At 29.5% G+C, this 19,015-nt stretch overlaps 1 protein-coding gene and 1 long non-coding RNA gene across 7 annotated transcripts in view; one reads left to right on the plus strand and one right to left on the minus strand.

The window, feature by feature from the left end:
* The window catches only part of vib (phosphatidylinositol transfer protein vib), a 78,484-nt gene extending 62,195 nt beyond the window's left edge, over positions 1-16,289 (minus strand). Inside the window, exons 1-2 of one of the 6 annotated variants that reach the window (XM_075289901.1) lie at positions 16,130-16,289; positions 15,053-15,338 (exon numbers count right to left, since the gene is read on the minus strand). In XM_075289901.1, coding sequence (XP_075146016.1) covers positions 15,053-15,069 — 17 coding nt within the window. In that variant the 5' untranslated portion in view covers positions 15,070-15,338; positions 16,130-16,289. Of the gene's footprint in view, positions 1-15,052; positions 15,339-15,991 lie in introns of all 6 variants that reach the window. The other 5 variants (XM_075289895.1, XM_075289896.1, XM_075289899.1 and 2 more) reach the window with 5 other exon arrangements.
* A 523-nt stretch (positions 16,290-16,812) lies between these two features.
* On the plus strand, positions 16,813-17,884 carry LOC142238260 (uncharacterized). The gene is made up of 3 exons (XR_012722685.1): positions 16,813-17,130; positions 17,195-17,300; positions 17,366-17,884. It is a non-coding gene; the product is annotated as an uncharacterized LOC142238260 (long non-coding RNA).
* Positions 17,885-19,015: the final 1,131 nt, after the last annotated feature.

Below are 19,015 nucleotides of genomic sequence, written 5' to 3' on the forward strand. Positions count from 1 at the left end.
GGAAAAGTCGAGGTCCTATGCAAGAATATAGACCAGGAGCCCCGTTTGAAAGAATAGCAATGGACGTGGCAGGTCCTTTCCCAGTAAGTGATTCTGGAAACCGTTATGTCCTTGTGGTCATGGATTACTTCAGCAAATGGCCGGAGGTGTATGCAATTCCAAACCAAGAGGCAAAAACGATTGTGGATGTGGTCAACAAAAACTGGATATGTCGCTACGGTGTGCCGTCCGAGATTCACTCAGACCAGGGAAGAAATTTTGAATCGGCCATATTCAAAGAGATGTGTGAATCCCTTGGTATCAAGAAAACGAGGACTACGCCATTACATCCACAATCCGATGGCATGGTAGAAAGGTTTAATCGCACTCTGGAGGAACATCTTCGAAAAGTAGTGGACAACGGCCAGAGGGACTGGGACGAGCATATACCAAAGTTTTTGCTGTCGTATAGATCTGCCATTCATGATTCCACCTCTCGAACACCGGCCAATGTTCTATTCGGAACTGAGTTGAAGTTGCCTGGTGATCTGATATTCGGTGCTAAACCTAATGAGCTCGCCATGGAAGAAAACAGAAACGACATCCCAAACACTTTCGGTGAAGTTCACGAATCAGTGCGCAACAAAATAAAAATGGTCAGCAACAGAATGAAGGCGAGATACGATCGTGCTGTAAATACTGAAGGCTTCCAAGAAGAAGAATTGGTTCTGCAATTTAACCCGCAACGAAAGAAAGGATTGTGTCCTAAACTGCAAACACAGTGGGAAGGCCCATACAAAGTCATCAAGAAGATCAATGATGTTGTATACCGGATTCATAAGGACGACAGCCCTAGATCAAAGATGAAAGTTGTACATCTGGAACGATTGGCTCCTTACGGAACAGGTTCTGTGCCTGTTCGGGACGAACAGGCTTAAGCGGGAGGCAGTGTTACGAATTAGATAATTATAGATTTAAGTTTATTTAAATTAGTTTCCGTTAATTTAAAATTTAAAATTGTAACGATAAAATTTCGCTATCACTTGTTGGAATCATCTATTCATTTTCTAGTATTTTCCTGAATTTCTTTTATGTTCTTTTGTTTGCTTACCGAAATGTTAGTTCTTACTCTCTCATAGAATAACAACCCCTTTGCTTTGTTATTTTGCTTTCTCATTTCATCTCATTGTCTATTGTCATTGTTGTTGTAGTAATGCGAGCATATATCTATGTGAGTGTGTATGTGTTTGGCAGCCACCAGACGAATTACTTAATGGTCGTAGATCCTTCTAGCATTGTCTAAGAATGTTCTGGCGTTGCCAGAATATTGTAGTGCTACCAGAATGTTCTCGTATTGCCACACCGTCATATATAAAAGCGCTCGCATGCTGCTTGCGAGTCAGTCTTAATTAAAGCGTCAAACGAATAACTTCAGTGTGAACGAATTGTAAAGTGTGAAGTCATAGTAAATAAATTGTAGATTGTCGTTATTTAAAAGAACTGTGTTTTAATTGTCGGGTAATTAAAAACGCCTAAATATAAAAACGTAACAATATATATACTTTATGGTGTCTTAGAGCAATATTTCGATGTGTTACAATATAACCCCCTTCTTATGGTGGAGGGTATAAAAAATTTTGCGATAAAGTCCTCCATAGAAATTGCCCTAAATTGGCGGAACTGAAAAAAAAATAGATAGGCCAAATATTAACCAGAGATACACTGAAACGATACCTTTCGATTGGTATAAAAATCTTTTGCCAAAAATCTACCTAGTCGCAGTAATTTTGCATATACGAAACAGAGAGAAATTCGAATACTGAGGCCAAATGGAAAAAGATGGGGATCCAGTTTTATATATGAAAGATAAATCTGTTAGTCCTCTATCCGATGATAAAAAAGGATATTGCAGTATGTGTTTGGGAGTCTCAATATATAGCTTGGGAAAAAGTTCGAGGCACTGCCCTTGAGAGAAATGTGACCTCCTCCAAGAAGTTCCACAGGTCAAATCTGGGGATCGGTTTATATTCTCTCGAAGAGCAGTGCCTCCACCTTTTTTCCCAAGCCATATGTTGAGAATAGAAAAATTTTTGTTTTGATTTCAAATTGTGTTTTTATTTAAATTAAATAAAATTTTTAATTGGAAAATTTTTGACGATATTTTTTTTTGCGAAGAGTTCCTAGGAATTAGAGGGGTGCGCGTGACACGAAATTCTCCTGACACGCGTGATTCACGCGAGAATCACGTGAGTCGTGAACAAAATCCAAAGCAAGTCTCGTGAATGTGAGTGAATGGGACTAAAATAAATATGTCGTGCGTGAGCGTGAGTGAGAAATAAAATCGGTTCGTGAATGTGCGTGAATAAAATTTCTGCAAAATCACGCTCACGAAAAAAATCAAAATTTAATTCATATTCATATTTTAACTGAAATTAATTTAGCTCTCGAACTATATTCTATTTTTGAAGTTTATTACCTTTGCAGATTTCCGTTTGGAAAATGTCGTGAGGTTCGTGAATTTGTCGTGAATCACGAGAATTATCGTGAATCGTGCGTGAACGTGAGTCTTTAAAAGTAGTTCGTGCGTGAGCGTGCGTGAGTATTGGTTTTCATTTCGTGGATGTGCGTGAGTGGGATTGGCTACAACGCGTATCGTGCGTGAGCGTGCGTGAATAAACATTTTGTTTCGTGAATGTGCGTGAGTGTGAGTGAAATTTCAGTCACGCGCACACCTCTACTAGGAATCCAAGTACTATGGAATAAGTTTGACAGAGATTGTATCATATAAAAATATTTCTTAGTGCTATGAGTAAGGGGAAAAAATGGTACGATCCAACAGTTCCGATAACGACCTATATACATGATTAGATTATAAATCCTAATCGAATGTGTACACGCAAAGAAAAAAAACGTTTGGAAAACGTGTACCGAAAACGTTTTTCTTTTGTTAGAGTTTTTTGAATTGCTTCGAAAATTTTAAACTTTTATCACCAAAAAAATTCGTTTGTTACAAAATTTTTATTTTTTCAATAAAAAAAGTTATTTTTGAAATAACAACACAGTCCATTTCGTTTATATCAAACACTGTTCTTTTCTGACTTTAGGTCTTTAATAAGACACATTTTACAGTTCAAAATTTAATATAGTACAATGTAATGTTGAACATTTTTTTGGAATCTTCCGAATATATCTGGAATATATGTAAAAAAAAAACAAAAGCAAAAAAAAAACTTTGGCCGAAGCAGGGATCGAACCCACGACCCTTGGCATGAGAGTCGGACGTAGCTACCACTGCTCCACGGTGCCAAACTAAATGTTTGTTTCTGTTAAATAAACTTTGTTTATTCGGTTCGTGGGCGCCGCAAGCTATGCTATATAAATATAACTTATATGGATATTTATCTATTGATGACCATAACAGGTACATAGCTCAGTGGTTAGTGTGTTGGCTTACAATGTGGATGGTCCGCGGTTCGATTCTCCGTCCAGGCGAAAGGTAAAAAAAAATTTTAAAAATTTATAAAATCGTATAATTTCTTCTACATTGTTGGTATTACAGGAAAAGGTGTTAAGGCCTAAAAATCCTCGTGGATGTGAGAAAGATGTGAGGGACAATGCAATTAGCAAGAAAATAATGTTTTTTTTGTTGAGCTAGTCTTTATGAAATTGTTTTTACATCCTGGAAAAGAATAAACGTTTATCACAAAAAGTATATACTTTTCTTCCAAATACACTTCCTTACAGCGAAAAGCAAATGAGAAACGAACTTTGTTTGTCTAAAATTTCGTTTGGGAGGAAAGAATTATTTTTTTGCGTGTATGATTGTATATTGATTTCGTTTTTGAATTTTAGTTCACACAATAACGTAATGCAATTTATTCTGTTTTTTTTTTTTTTAGTTGTGATTAATATTTCTTTCATTTTTGAGGGGGGTGGGGGAATGACATTTACATTGCATTTGTATAGCCATGCTTACATACATATATCTATTGAAATGCCCCTCCTTCGTTCAGACATATTACGAGGAATTTCACAGGTTGTGGTCATATCAGCTTTTGTTTAATGATTCAGCTTTTTTGTTTGTAGAAGTTTTAAAGATTTTTAGTTTTTTTTTTCAGGTCGGATTAGAGGTTCGGGGGCTATTTTTATCTGAACTTGCTTCTTTAATTATTTGAAAAAAAGTCATTTCCTACATTAATGAAACTCACTGACTGGGCTAGATGCTAATGGAACACCTTTATTATTCATAACTGAATGTTATATTGGTTGTGTAGTGAACAATTAAAGGTGTGCAAAAGATGAAATGTTACCATCTGAACAAAATTTATATCCTATAGACTTAAAATTTAAGTCGGCCAATGCCCTGAGATAGTACATATAGTAAAACAAGTAAGGAAAGTCTAAAGTCGGGCGGGGCCGACTATATTATACCCTGCACCACTTTGTAGATCTAAATTTTCGATACCATATCACATCCGTCAAATGTGTTGGGGGCTATATATAAAGGTTTGTCCCAAATACATACTTTTAAATATCACTTGATTTGGACAGAATTTGATAGACTTTTACAAAATCTATAGACTCAAAATTTAAGTTGGCTAATGCGGTAGGGTAAAACACAATTTTAGTAAAAAAATATGAGAAACATTTAAATCTGGTGCAATATTAAGGAAACTTCGCAAAAGTTTATTTATGATTTATCGCTCGATATATATATCTATAAAAATTTAGGAAAATTAGAGTCATTTTTACAACTTTTCGACTAAGCAGTCGCGATTTTACAAGGAAAATGTTGGTATTTTGACCATTTTTGTCGAAATCAGAAAAGCATATATATGGGAGCTATATCTAAATCTGAACCGATTTCAACCAAATTGAGCACGCATAGCTACAATGCTAATTCTACTCCCTGTGCAAAATTTCAACTAAATCGGAGTAAAAAATTGGCCTCTGTGGTCATATGAGTGTAAATCGGGCGAAAACTATATATGGGAGCTATATATAAATCTGAACCGATTTCAATCAAATTTGGCACACATAGCTACAATGCTAAATCTACTCCCTGTGCAAGATTTCAACTAAATCGGAGCTAAAAATTGGCCTCTGTGGGCAAATGAGTGTAAATCGGGCGAAAGCTATATATGGGAGCTATATCTAAATCTGAACCGATTTGGCTGATATTTGCAAGTTTTTCGAGACCCATAAAATATTCGGATGTACGGAATTTGAGGAAGATCGGTTGATATACACGCCAATTATGACCAGATCGGTGAAAAATATATATGGCAGCTATATTTAAATCTGAACCGATTTTTTCCAAAATCAATAGGGATCGTCTTTGAGCCGAAACAGGACCCTATACCAAATTTTAGGACAATCGGACTAAAACTGCGAGCTGTACTTTGCACACAAAAATACATCAACAGACAGACAGACGGACAGACAAACAGACAGACGGACATCGCTAAATCGACTCAGAATTTAATTCTAAGCCGATCCGATAACTAAAAGGTTGGTCGATGAATACTCCTTGGCGTTACATACAAATGCACAAACTTATTATACCCTGTACCACAGTAGTGGTGAAGGGTATAAATATGGGAAACATTTTAATCTGAACCAATTTTGAGGCAACTTCGCAAAAGTGTATTTATGATTTATCGGTCGATTGATATTTATTAGAAGTATAGGAAAATTGGAGTCATTTATACAAGTTTTCGACTAAGCAGTGGCGATTTTACAGGAAAATGTTGGTATTTTGACCATTTTTGTCGAAATCAGAAAAACATATATATGGGAGCTATATCTAAATCTGAACCGATTTCAACCATATTTGGCAGGCATAGTATGTTAACAAAGCTAATTCTACTCTCTGTGCAAAATTTCAACTAAATCGGAGTAAAACATTAGCCACTGTGGTCATATGAGTATAAATCGGGCTAAAGATATATATGGGAGCTATATATAAATCTGAACCGATTTCAATCAAATTTAACACACTTGACTACACTACTAATTGTACACCTAGTGCAAAATTTCAACCAAATTGGGCTAAAAATCTGGCTTCTGGGGCCATATCGGGCGAAAGATATATATGAGAGCTATATCTCAATCTGAACCGATTTCAATCAAATTTGGCACACTTGACTATACGACCAGGTGTTATGTTTGTGCAAAATTTCAACCAAATCAGAGTAAAACTCTGGCTTCTGGGTCCACATAAGTGCACATCGGGCGAAAGATATATATGGGAGCTATATCTAAATCTGAAACGATTTCTTCCAAAATCAATAGGGTTCTATTCTGACCCAAAACACATACTTGTGCCAAATTTGAAGTGGATTATACTAAAACTGCGACCTAAACTTTTATCACAAAAATGTTTTAACAGACAGACGGACATGGCTAGATCGACTCAAAGACCCACCCTGAGCATTATTGCCAAAGACACCATGTGTCTATTTCGTCTCCTTCTGGGTGTTGCAAACATATGCACTAACTTATAATACCCTGTTCCACAGTGTGGCACAGGGTTTAAAAAACTGTAAGTCAATAAGCAATCATGAACGAATACTCAGCAACCTACACTTATGTTGTAATTAAATGTGAGGTTAGGTTAGGTGGCAGCCCGATGTATCAGGCTCACTTAGACTATTCAGTCTATTGTGATACCACTTTGGTGAACTTCTCTCTTATCACGGAGTGCTGCCCGATTCCATGTTAAGCTCAATGACAAGGGACCTATTTTTTATAGCCGAGTCCGAAAGGTGAAATCACTTAGATAAGCCTTGAAACCCTCAGAAATGTCACCAGCATTACTGAGGTGGTATAATCCACCGCAGAAAAACTTTTTGGTGTTCGGTCAAAGCAGGTATCGAATCCACGATCTTGTGTATGCAAAGCGGGCATGCTACCCATTGCACCACGGTGGTTCCCTAATTAAATGTAATTATATGTATTTCATTATTTATCTCCGTCATCATCTTTATCTTTTCTTATACTCTCTCTCCCTTTTTCTCTCTCTCTCTCTCTCTCTCTCTCTCTCTCTCTCTCTGACGTCTCCAAACATATAAATGTTTATACAAAATTTCCAAAATTATATATGTTTGCATCCAAAGATATTAAAATTACAAAAAATTTTGTGTCCCAAATATAATATGTTATAACATATTAACGTATATGTCCCAAACATATTATATTATTTTATGAACATTATATGATTGCACTTAAAAATAATGGGCAAAAAATTTGAGTTCCAAACATATAATTTTTACACCCAAACATATGAAAAACAGTCTTTTTCGTCCGTGTAGAGTGCCAAATTTTAATCAGATCGGATGAAATTTGCTTTTATGAGAGAGGCTCTCTCTCTCTGGGGATCGACCGATATGGACGAATTTTTGTATGGACATATACTTAAAATCACCCAAGATTCCAACATTTCAAGCTTATTCGATTTGCCTCATTTGCTTTTTTTGTAGTTTTAAATACAAAAAACATAAAGCTCCAACACGATTATTAAAGCAGTATTTAACAAAATCGCCACTTAAAGCCTATCCAATTTAAAAGCAAACAAAAATCCCACATTGCCATACATTTCATGTCCATAGATAAAAACTTAAATTACCCAAGGGCTAAAAAGCTGCGTTTCTTATTTGTTTTCACGGAAAATGTTTGCATATGGCAAAAGAGAAGAAATTAAAAAAAAAAAAACAAGGAAGGCAAATGTCACTGAACATAGACAATTACAAAATTTGTAGTGTAACAAAAATGCTCTCATTGAAAAGCAAACAATTAAAATTTGCGCGCGTGTGTGTGTGTGGTGTGTTTTCCTAACCAAGAAAAACAATATTTTGCCATCGAGTCATTTTGAGACAATAACGTATGCCAATAATGACGATGACATTGATGATGGGTATAACGATGACGATGTTAATAATGATGACAATGACGTTGATAACTAAACGCTCATATTATATATGTAGCATGTAAAGAAAACATTGACATTTTAATAGAAAATGAAAATTGCCATAATTGAAAAATTTAAGATTTCCCATCAATATCGCCCAAAGGGATTTCCCTATGTTCACGTTGGCAATAAGACAATCACTAGACCGAGCAATGAATGCATGACAAAAATCTAATACTGAGACCACCCCCTCCCACCACTAACAAAGTGGGTAGTTGTATTTAAATCGATCTATGTATGTATGTATGTGACCTTAGGGCGATTAGCAATTACACGTTTACCACTTGTTAGTCAGACCACTATAGAAAGACATGCGGAAAGGGATATTAATAAATATAATAACAATAACAAGTATATAAAATAAAATTTTGACAAAATTTTCTATAGAAATAAAATTTTGACCAAAATTTTCTATAGAAATAAAATTTTGGCAAAATTTTCTATAGAAATAGAATTTTGACAAAATTTTCATAGAAATAAAATGTTGACAACATTTTCTACAGAAATAAAATTTTTACAAAATTTTCTATAGAAATAAAATGTTGACAAAATTTTCTATAGAAATAAAATATTGACAAAATTTTCTATAGAAATAAAATGTTGACAAATTTTTCTATAGAAATAAAATTTTGACAAATTTTTCTATAGAAATAAATTTTTGACATTTTCTATAGAAATAAAATTTTCAATAGAAATAAAATTTTTTCTATAGAAAATAAATTTTGACAAAATTTTCTATAGAAATAAAATGTTGACAAAACGTTCTAAAGAAATAAAATTTTGACAAAATTTTCTACACCCAAAGAAATTTGTTAGTAGGGACAGCAGAAAAGTCTGCTAAAACAGCAGAAAGTCTGCTGAAAAAGGGACAGCAGTCACTGTTTGCTGAAATAGCAAACATTTCCTGCTATTTTTGAAGCTCGATTACACTAAAACATGTTTTATTTTGGCTAAAACAAATAAAAATGTCAACTTAGGAGCTATCCTAACATAATTAACACAATATTTTATGAATATCTATAGTATTTGACCAAAAATCTGAATATTTGTCGAATTGAGGCATAACAGCAAACAAAATGTTTGCTGATCGTATTTAGTAGCTTGTAAGTATATTACAGTGCAAAAATATACCAAAAACTACTTTTGGTTCTTAAATAGGCTTTGGGGAAAATTTTATAACCTAAAAATTTTATAAATTGTTCATTACGCCCTGAAGTACAAAAATATAACAGCAGACATCGACTGCTGTTTTTAGCAGACTTTTATCTATTAGTGTATAGAAATAAAATTTTTACAAAATTTTTTATAGAAATATAATGTTAACAAAATGTTCTATAGATATAAAGTTTTAACAATATTTACTTTAGAAATAAAATTTCAACAAAATTTTCTATAGAAATAAAATTTTAACAAAATTTTCTATAGAAATAAAATGTTGACAAAATTTTCCATAGAAATAAAATTTTTACAAAATTTTCTACAGAAATAAAATTTTGACAAAATTTTCTATAGAAATAAATTTTTGGCAATATTTTCTATAGAAATAAAAATTTTGACAACATTTTCTATTGAAGTAAAATTTTTCAAAATTTTCTATAGCAGTAAAATTTTGCCAAAATTTTCTAGAAATAAAATTTTGACAAACTTTTCTATAGAAATAAAATTTTGACAAAATTTTCTATAGAAATAAAATTTTGACAAAATTTTCTATAGAAATAAATTTTTGCCAAAATTTTCTATAGAAAAAAAATTTTTACAAAATTTTCTATAGAAATAAAATTTTAACAAAAATTTCTATACAAATAAAATTTCAACAAAATTTTCTATAGAAATAAAATTTTGACAAAATTTTCTATAGAAATAAAATTTTAACAAAAATTTCTATAGAAATAAAACTTCAACAAAATTTTCTATAGAAATAAAATTTTGACAAAATTTTCTATAGAAATAAAATTTTGACAAAATTTTCTATAGAAATAAAATTTTGACAAAATTTTCTATAGAAATAAATCTTGGCAAAATTTTCGATAGAAATAAAATTTTGCAAAATTTTCTATAACAGTAAAAAAAATTTTGCAAAATTTTCTATAGCAGTAAAATTTTGCCAAAATTTTCTAGAAATAAAATTTTGACAAACTTTTCTATAGAAATAAAATTTTGACAAAATTTTCTATCGAAATAAATTTTTGCCAAAATTTTCTATAGAAAAAAAAATTTGACAAAATTTTCTATAGAAATAAAATTTTGACAAAATTTTCTATAGAAATAAATTTTTGACAAAATTGTCTATAGAAATACAATTTTTAACAAAATTTTCTATAGAAAAAAAATTTTTGACAAAATTTTCTATAGAAATAAAATTTTGACAAAATTTTCTATAGAAATAAAATTTTAACAAAAATTTCTATAGAAATAAAATTTCAACAAAATTTTCTATAGAAATAAAAATATTGACAACATTTTCTATAGAAATAAAATTTTGCAAAATTAAAAAATTTTATAAATAGCAGTAAAATTATAAAAAAAAAAAATTATAAAAATAGCAGTAAAAATTTGCCAAAATTTTCTAGAAATAAAATTTTGACAAACTTTTCTATAGAAATAAAATTTTGACAAAATTTTCTATAGCAATAAATTTTTGCCAAAATTTTCTATAGAAAAAAAATTTTGACAAAATTTTCTATAGAAATAAAATGTTGACAAAATGTTCTAAAGAAATAATTTTTTGGCAAAATTTTCTATAGATATAAAATTTTTACAAATTTTTTTATAGAAATAAAATGTTGACAAAATGTTCTATAGAAATAAAGTTTTACCAATATTTTCTATAGAAAATTATTGCCAAAAATTTCTATAGAAAAATATTTTTAACAAAATTTTCTATAGAAATAAAATTTTGACAAAATTTTCTATAGAAATAAAATTTTAACAAAAATTTCTATAGAAATAAAATTTCAACAAAATTTTCTATAGAAATAACATTTTGACAAAATTTTCTATAGAAATAAAATTTTGACAAAATTTTCTATAGAAATAAATCTTGGCAAAATTTTCGATAGAAATAAAATTTTGCAAAATTTTCTATAACAGTAAAATTTTGCCAAAATTTTCTAGAAATAAAATTTTGACAAACTTTTCTATAGAAATAAAATTTTCTATAGAAATAAATTTTTGCCAAAATTTTCTATAGAAATAAAATTTTGACAAAATTTTCTATAGAAATAAAATTTTAACAAAAATTTCTATAGAAATAAAATTTCAACAAAATTTTCTATAGAAATAAAATTTTGACAAAATTTTCTATAGAAATAAAATTTTGACAAAATTTTCTATAGAAATAAATCTTGGCAAAATTTTCGATAGAAATAAAATTTTGCAAAATTTTCTATAACAGTAAAATTTTGCCAAAATTTTCTAGAAATAAAATTTTGACAAACTTTTCTATAGAAATAAAATTTTGACAAAATTTTCTATAGAAATAAATTTTTGCCAAAATTTTCTATAGAAAAAAAATTTTCTATAGAAAAAAAATTTTGACAAAATTTTCTATAGAAATAAAATTTTGACAAAATTTTCTATAGAAATAAAATTTTGACAAAATTTTCTATAGAAATAAACATTGGCAAAATTTTCCATAGAAATAAAAATTTTGCAAAATTGTCTATAGCAGTAAAATTTTGCCAAAATTTTCTAGAAATAAAATTTTGACAAACTTTTCTATAGAAATAAAATTTTGACAAAATTTTCTATAGAAATAAATTTTTGCCAAAATTTTCTATAGAAAAAAAATTTGACAAAATATTCTATAGAAATAAAATTTTGACAAAATTTTCTATAGAAATAAATTTTTGACAAAATTGTCTATAGAAATACAATTTTTAACAAAATTTTCTATAGAAATAAAATTTTTGACAAAATTTTCTATAGAAATAAAATTTTGACAAAATTTTCTATAGAAATAAAATTTTAACAAAAATTTCTATAGAAATAAAATTTCAACAAAATTTTCTATAGAAATAAAATTTTGCAAAATTTTTTATAGCAGTAAAAATTTGCCAAAATTTTCTAGAAATAAAATTTTGACAAACTTTTCTATAGAAATAAAATTTTGACAAAATTTTCTATAGCAATAAATTTTTGCCAAAATTTTCTATAGAAAAAAATTTTTGACAAAATTTTCGATAGAAATAAAATGTTGACAAAATGTTCTAAAGAAATAATTTTTTGGCAAAATTTTCTATAGATATAAAATTTTTACAAATTTTTTTATAGAAATAAAATGTTGACAAAATGTTCTATAGAAATAAAGTTTTACCAATATTTTCTATAGAAATAAATTATTGCCAAAATTTTCTATAGAAAAATATTTTTAACAAAATTTTCTATAAAAATAAAATTTTGACAAAATTTTCTATAGAAATAATTTTTTTGACAAAATTTTCTTTAGAAATAAAATTTTAACAAAATTTTCTATAGAAACAAAATTTTGACAAAATATTCTATAGAAACAAAATTTTCTATAGAAACAAAATTTTGGAAAATTTTTCTATAGAAATAAAATTTTGACAAAATTTTCGATAGAAATAAAATTTTTGACAAAATATTGAGGTAAAAAATGATGATAATTAATAGAATAAAGAATTCACATTGCCCCTGAAAATAATTGTGTAGTTGCAATTAAAGTCCACAGCTACTGAAGTAAAGATTTTTTTACCGTGAGAACATTACAAATTTCAATAATAATATATCAATTATCATCTTAGATATCCAAACTCCAAAAATTACAAGATAATTGGAATAATCGATTACTGTGTAACAGGTACCAATGGCGAAAAAATCAGTTCCAATGTTAATTTATCTCTAATAATTTCCTCTATCGCATTAATACCCAACTCTAATGAACGTCATTAGAAGCTAATAACCATGCGATGCCATAGATAAGCCCCCTCTATTAAAGATGATTTTAATAACAATATTTTCTCTATTAATTTATTGCAATATCCAATTTTCATTTTCATTTCATTGTCGGCCTCATTTATTTGTTTTTTGATTGCACTAACATCGAAAGGTAATCATGGTCGGGCACAATCATAAAACAAATTTATAAGATACGTATGTGTACCATTAATGGCTCTTTTTAAGCAATAAACAAAAATAATAATAACCATAGACTATTATAGGTAAACATTTATACAGCCTCAGTGAAATCCGAAACTACAATTATTTTTTCTTTATCTATGTAGTGTTTGAAATTAAAATGTGAAGAGGAGCAGAAAGCGAAAAAAAAAACAAAAGGCTAGGAAGGTGGAGGAGGGGGATAGTGACAATAAAGTTTTAGTTATTTTAATTGGATATTTTTGGTAACAACATTTTACATACGATGGAGGGTGATAAGATAGAATTTTAGTCGAGTTTCCAGACTCCTTTCATCTTGAAAATTTTGACAAAATTTTATTTTTGCAGAAAATTGTGTCACGATTTTAATTTTATAGAAAACTTTGACAAAATTTTAATTCTATAGAAAATTTTGACAAAATTTTAATTCTATAGAAAATTTTGCCAAAATTTTATTTCTGTAGAAATTTGTATCAAGATTTTAATTCTATAGAAAAATTTTCCAAAATTTTATTTCTATAGAAATTTTGTCAAAATTTAATTTCTGTAGAAAATTTTTGTCAAAATTTTGATTCTATACAAATAAAATCATTTTGGATTATGACCAAAATGAAGCAGAATCACTTTCGTGCAGCGTGTGATGGCTTTGTCGGCCTTTAAAGGCCATAAACCGTAACAAAGGTAGTCAATTCGGACCAATTCTAAACTGACTCAAATTTTTGTAATTTACATTTTTACTTTTGAACAATCAAACTTAGTAGCCGATTTAGGATGAAGGTAACCTAATAATTTGCCTTCATTTTGCCGGCATTCTTCTTTATTGACGGTGCTAAAAATGACCTTAAAATGCCTGGTTACATGGCAAAATATCCAGAAAAGAATTTGATTGCCTTCAAAATTATGCATTGTTATTAAAATATAAAATTTTATTTTGTAAAAATGTTATTTCTATATAATTTTTTAAACATCTTATTTCTATAGAAAATTTTTTAACATCTTATTTCTATAAAATATTTTGTCAACATTTTATTTATATAGGAAATTTTGTCAAAATTTAATTTCTATAGAAAATTTTATTTCTATAGAATTTTTAACATTTTATTTCTATAGATTTTGTTTACATTTCATTTCTATAAAAAAATGTTGTCAAAATTTTATTTCTATACAAAAATTCAATTTATGTATATAGAAAATTGAAGTAATTCTTCACATCAAGAATTCTACCAATCTACCAAACAGTAAAAAATCTACTATTTTGGGTAGAATTCTACCAACTGTGGCAATCGTGCCCCAACCCCTAAATTAAAAATTCTCAAAAAAAGTCCCCAATTCTTCTTCTTCTAGTTTGCAACATTCTATTAAAAATTATATCACCAGATTCAATTAAATAAAAACATTTTGTTTTTCTTTACATGCTTGCTTTACGGCGGCGGAAGAACAAAAGTTAAATTGGCATTACTGTCAATGTCACGGAATTGTATCAAACACATGTTCAGTATTTTTTTATCACAAAAAATGAGTAATACACTTAAGAAGGAGAGAGAGAGATTGAGAGAATAGCAATTCCATAGATAAAATCGTTATTGTTCACACAAAGACTGTAAGTAGAGAGTGAGAGAAAGAGAGAGAATAACCGAAAAATCGATTTATCGCAAAAAACGACGAATACAAATTTAGCGGTAACTCACAAAAAAAATGCTCGAAAAAATATCCAAAAGAAAACTTGTAGATATATTTTGGCAAATCAGGGGCAAAGGGAAAACAAAACATAATAGTTGAAGGAATTTGTAGACATTAATGGTACTAGATTTTTTATATGGGCAAATTATTATGCAAGCAAAAGGATTCCAAGACACTTTGAAAAGTATGCCTACATTTCGGAGATTTTCAGAAATTCCTTCACTAAAACCCTTTGTTAAACTTGGATAATTAATATGATATTCAAGTATTTCATATTTCTGAAAAACTATTATGACAAAGTTTACTTACAATTCCTTAATCAGCATTTTGTTTTAATTTTTTTGCACTCTTGAACAGTTTTGTTGGTGTTTTCCTCCTCGATGATGTTTGTTTGTGTGTGTGTTGCTAAGTTGCTTGCCTTGCGCTACCGTGATTCCAAAGCACTTCTCAATGGTAATTTTTGTTTTAATAACAATTTTTCACTGTTTTTTATTTGATTATTTTGTAGATTTATTATTAATTTATTGATTTTGCACTTTTTATTTTGTTGTTGTTAATGTGACACTGATATGAGGACCAACATCAAATTCACTTTCTGTTGTTTTTGTTGTTTTTTTAGATGATTGCGTATTCGTTGTATTGTTGTTATTTGGTTTTCGGTTATTGTATTGTTGCGGGGATTCGTGAGTGTTGTATGGTGTAAAGGGAAAGAGAAAACAATATGAAAGGGGGGAATTATTTCAAGGGAGAGCGAACCCGTTGCCGTCGTAACGGGGAGAGAAAGAGAGAAGGTCGTCGCTGTGAGGCTTTGAGTTGGCAAATGAAAGTATTTTTTTATAGATGAAGAAAAAAATATTACTCGTTTTATAAACCAAGGATAACAGAGCAAGTTGGGAAAATGATTAAAAACCTTAATTGAAAAAATAATTTTCTCTTCAATTTAAGTTGAAAATCATATGGAAAATTATACTATGGATTATAACAAACAATGGCAATTTACACATCCAATTGGATTTTCTGTGTTCTTTACTTCCTTGCAGATTTTTGCAGAAAATTCCAACAATAGGCAAGTTTTTCTGGCGAAACCAAATGTGAAAGCAATCAATCAATTTAACCTTTCCGTATCAATTATTAATATTTAAAGATTTTTTTTAAATATTAGCAAATAACGCTAGACCTAGAGTAAAATTATATTGCCGCTTTTTGCCCGTTAACATGCCAAATAAAACACTGCCAATATTTTTTTACATTCGCCGTGGTTGCTTTGATGACGTCCTCCTCTTTTTCCAAATCGAACAAGAGCAGCAGCAGAAATGATTGTACAAATTTTTTTTTACTTGTCGTCGTTTGCTGTTAGTTAACTTTTATTAGACACCTTTACCGTACCGTCTTATGGCAACTTGTTAATTGATAACGTTTTAATTGATTAAATGGGGAATCGAGTCACTTTTTTACTTCTAAAACACTTTTCTCCACTATGAGGTCTTTATTAATTTGCGAGAACGAAATGTAGCCGCTCGAAAAATATCCATCCAATGAATTGACAATTGGCATTTAGTGATGGCCAGTGGTGAGTTTGAAGGTACTATTGTACATTTTGTGTATCAGCAGATTATTGTTAGAAGAAAGTACATATGGGAGATGGCAAAGATATGATACAAAGATCTAGGTAATGCTTAGTACTAAGTTCGTTTGTGCAAAAAACGAACGTGGGTGTTTATTAGGGCTGTCATTCGGGATCGATTTTTATAAAAATATAGACTCCCAGAATCGCGGGTGTTTTTCGGTATCCCGAAATTTACGGGATTCTTTAAATATTTTATGCAATAACAATCAACAGTGCTAAAAAATTGTTGTACATTATACCAATTTAGTTTAATTCAATTTTATTAAGAAAACAAAAGAACATATCCTGCCAGCATTTCAAAGTTCCATTTCATACTCATCGCTACCACAGACTCGTAAATGTCACCACAACCATCGCGAACTGTGATGGGGGAAGCATATCAAAAAGTACAAAATGTACATGAAAGTATTTTGCCATCACTACCCAATAAACACAGGATGAGCGTTTTTCAAATGCAACAACTTTTCAGTTTGAGGGTAAATATAATTTTCAACATAAATTCAACTTGACTTGAAATAGCTCATCTTCAATACATCTTCAAATTGTTTGCGAATTACTTCTAATTTGCCAAACTGTTGACGAAATATTTGAAAAGGTGTTGAAGATAATATGAGAAAACTTTGACAAAACACTACCCTAAAATGCAACGAAAAAACCATGTGGTTTACAATACTTATTTGTGCAACAAAGTTCGTGGTCAATTGCAACAAATAAAAAAATGGAAAATTTAAACAAATAACCAAATAGTTTATAAAAAAAGGTAAGTGAAAATAAAAAATGAAATAAAACTTTAAGAAAGTCACTAAATGTATATCTCTTTGCAGAAAACTAAAATTATGGATTCTACGTACTTGAAAACATTAAAAAGCTGACCAATGAAAAAATGGTGGACAATTAACTGGAACTGCTTCAAATAGTTTATAATAATTGGTACGTCAATATGAAAAATTAAATCAACACTTTAAAGAAGTCACTAAATTTAAATCTCTTTCCAGAAAACTAAAATCTTTGGGTGCTACATTCTTGCAAACAATAAGAAGCTGACCAATGAAAAATGAGTGGCTTATCGACAAGAAAAAGTTTCCAGAAACGTTACAAGTGCAACCAATTAAAATTGTTAAACACAACAAATTGTTGAAATCAACAACTTCTGGATGAAAATGTGCATCACATCGTCAGTTTAATTCATATGCTCTTATCAGTTTAAAATGGATATTTTGTGAATTCCTTCTGCTGGAAATCAATTCTAACAAGCGGTCCAGTACGTTCCTAATTTCAAACTGCCCGCATGTTAATAAAAGGAAGGAACCAATAGGAAGGAAATCGAATTATCAATGCAAAAGTGTTTACTAATAATGTTTAAGATATTTAAAGTTTTGTTGTTTGTTTTTTTTTTTTTGTGTTCTTATTTGTTGATATGTTTAATAAGATTATTATATATCAATTGGTATTGTAGTGTATTATTATATATTTTATTTTGATGAAAATGAATAAATTATACAAAATGCATAGAATTTTGGCTTTGACTTTCAATTTGAAGTGGGGATATAATTCATACAAATTCAGGTTGAAAAGTATTTGCAACGATGTAAATTTTGAATTTGACTCGCATCGAAAATTGTTTGACAAATTATTGAGTAGCGATGCATTTCAATTTGAGGATAACACTTGAGATATTATTGCTAATGTGTTGAATTTCACTGTTGAGGGTAATGTCTGTTTTTTGTTGAGAACGCGATTTTCTCAACAATTTCTCAACTTGAATATTACCCTACTCCTTTGAAAAAATGTTTGAAAAATTGTTGAAATGTAGCATTCCCAATAAACACAGGATGAGCGTTTTTCAAATGCAACGACTTTTCAGTTTGAGGGTAAATATAATTTTCAACATAAATTCAACTTGACTTGAAATAGCTCATCTTCAATACATCTTCAAATTGTTTGCGAATTACTTCCAATTTGCCAAAATGTTGACGAAATCTTTGAAAAGGTGTTGAAGATAATATGAGAAAACTTTGACAAAACACTACCCTAAAATGCAACGAAAAAACCATGTGGTTTTCAATACTTATTTGTGCAACGAAGTTCGTGGTCAATTGCACGAAATTAAAAAAATGAAAAATTTTAGACAAATAACCAAATAGTTTATAAAAATAGGTAAGTGAAAATAAAAAATGAAATAAAACTTTAAGGAAGTCACTAAATGTATATCTCTTTGCAGAAAACTAAAATTATGGATTCTACGTTCTTGAAAACATTAAAAAGCTGACCGATGAAAAAATGGTGGACAATTAACTGGAACTGCTTCAAATAGTTTATAATAATTGGTACGTCAATATGAAAAATTAACCTTTAACCGGTGAGGTGAAATTTTTTTGCGTAATTTGCGACGTGTGGTAAATTTTACCCCCTCTTTTACATTAATATTTTTTCTGTAAAAAAATGGTTTTTTTGTATCATTATTATATTTGTTGATTAGTAACCATTGTATTTAACGAAAATAAAACAATATTTCGAAATATTATATGTTCTTTCAATGATTAACATATACTTTATTTCACACGTCTTTTTTAAAATATATGTAAACGAGTGTTCGAGGTGGTAAATTTTACCACCACGTACCCAGTTAAAGGTTAAATCAACAC

The sequence above is a fragment of the Haematobia irritans genome, chromosome 1 (genome assembly GCF_050003625.1).
Source record: "Haematobia irritans isolate KBUSLIRL chromosome 1, ASM5000362v1, whole genome shotgun sequence".
Classification (NCBI taxonomy): domain Eukaryota; kingdom Metazoa; phylum Arthropoda; class Insecta; order Diptera; family Muscidae; genus Haematobia; species Haematobia irritans.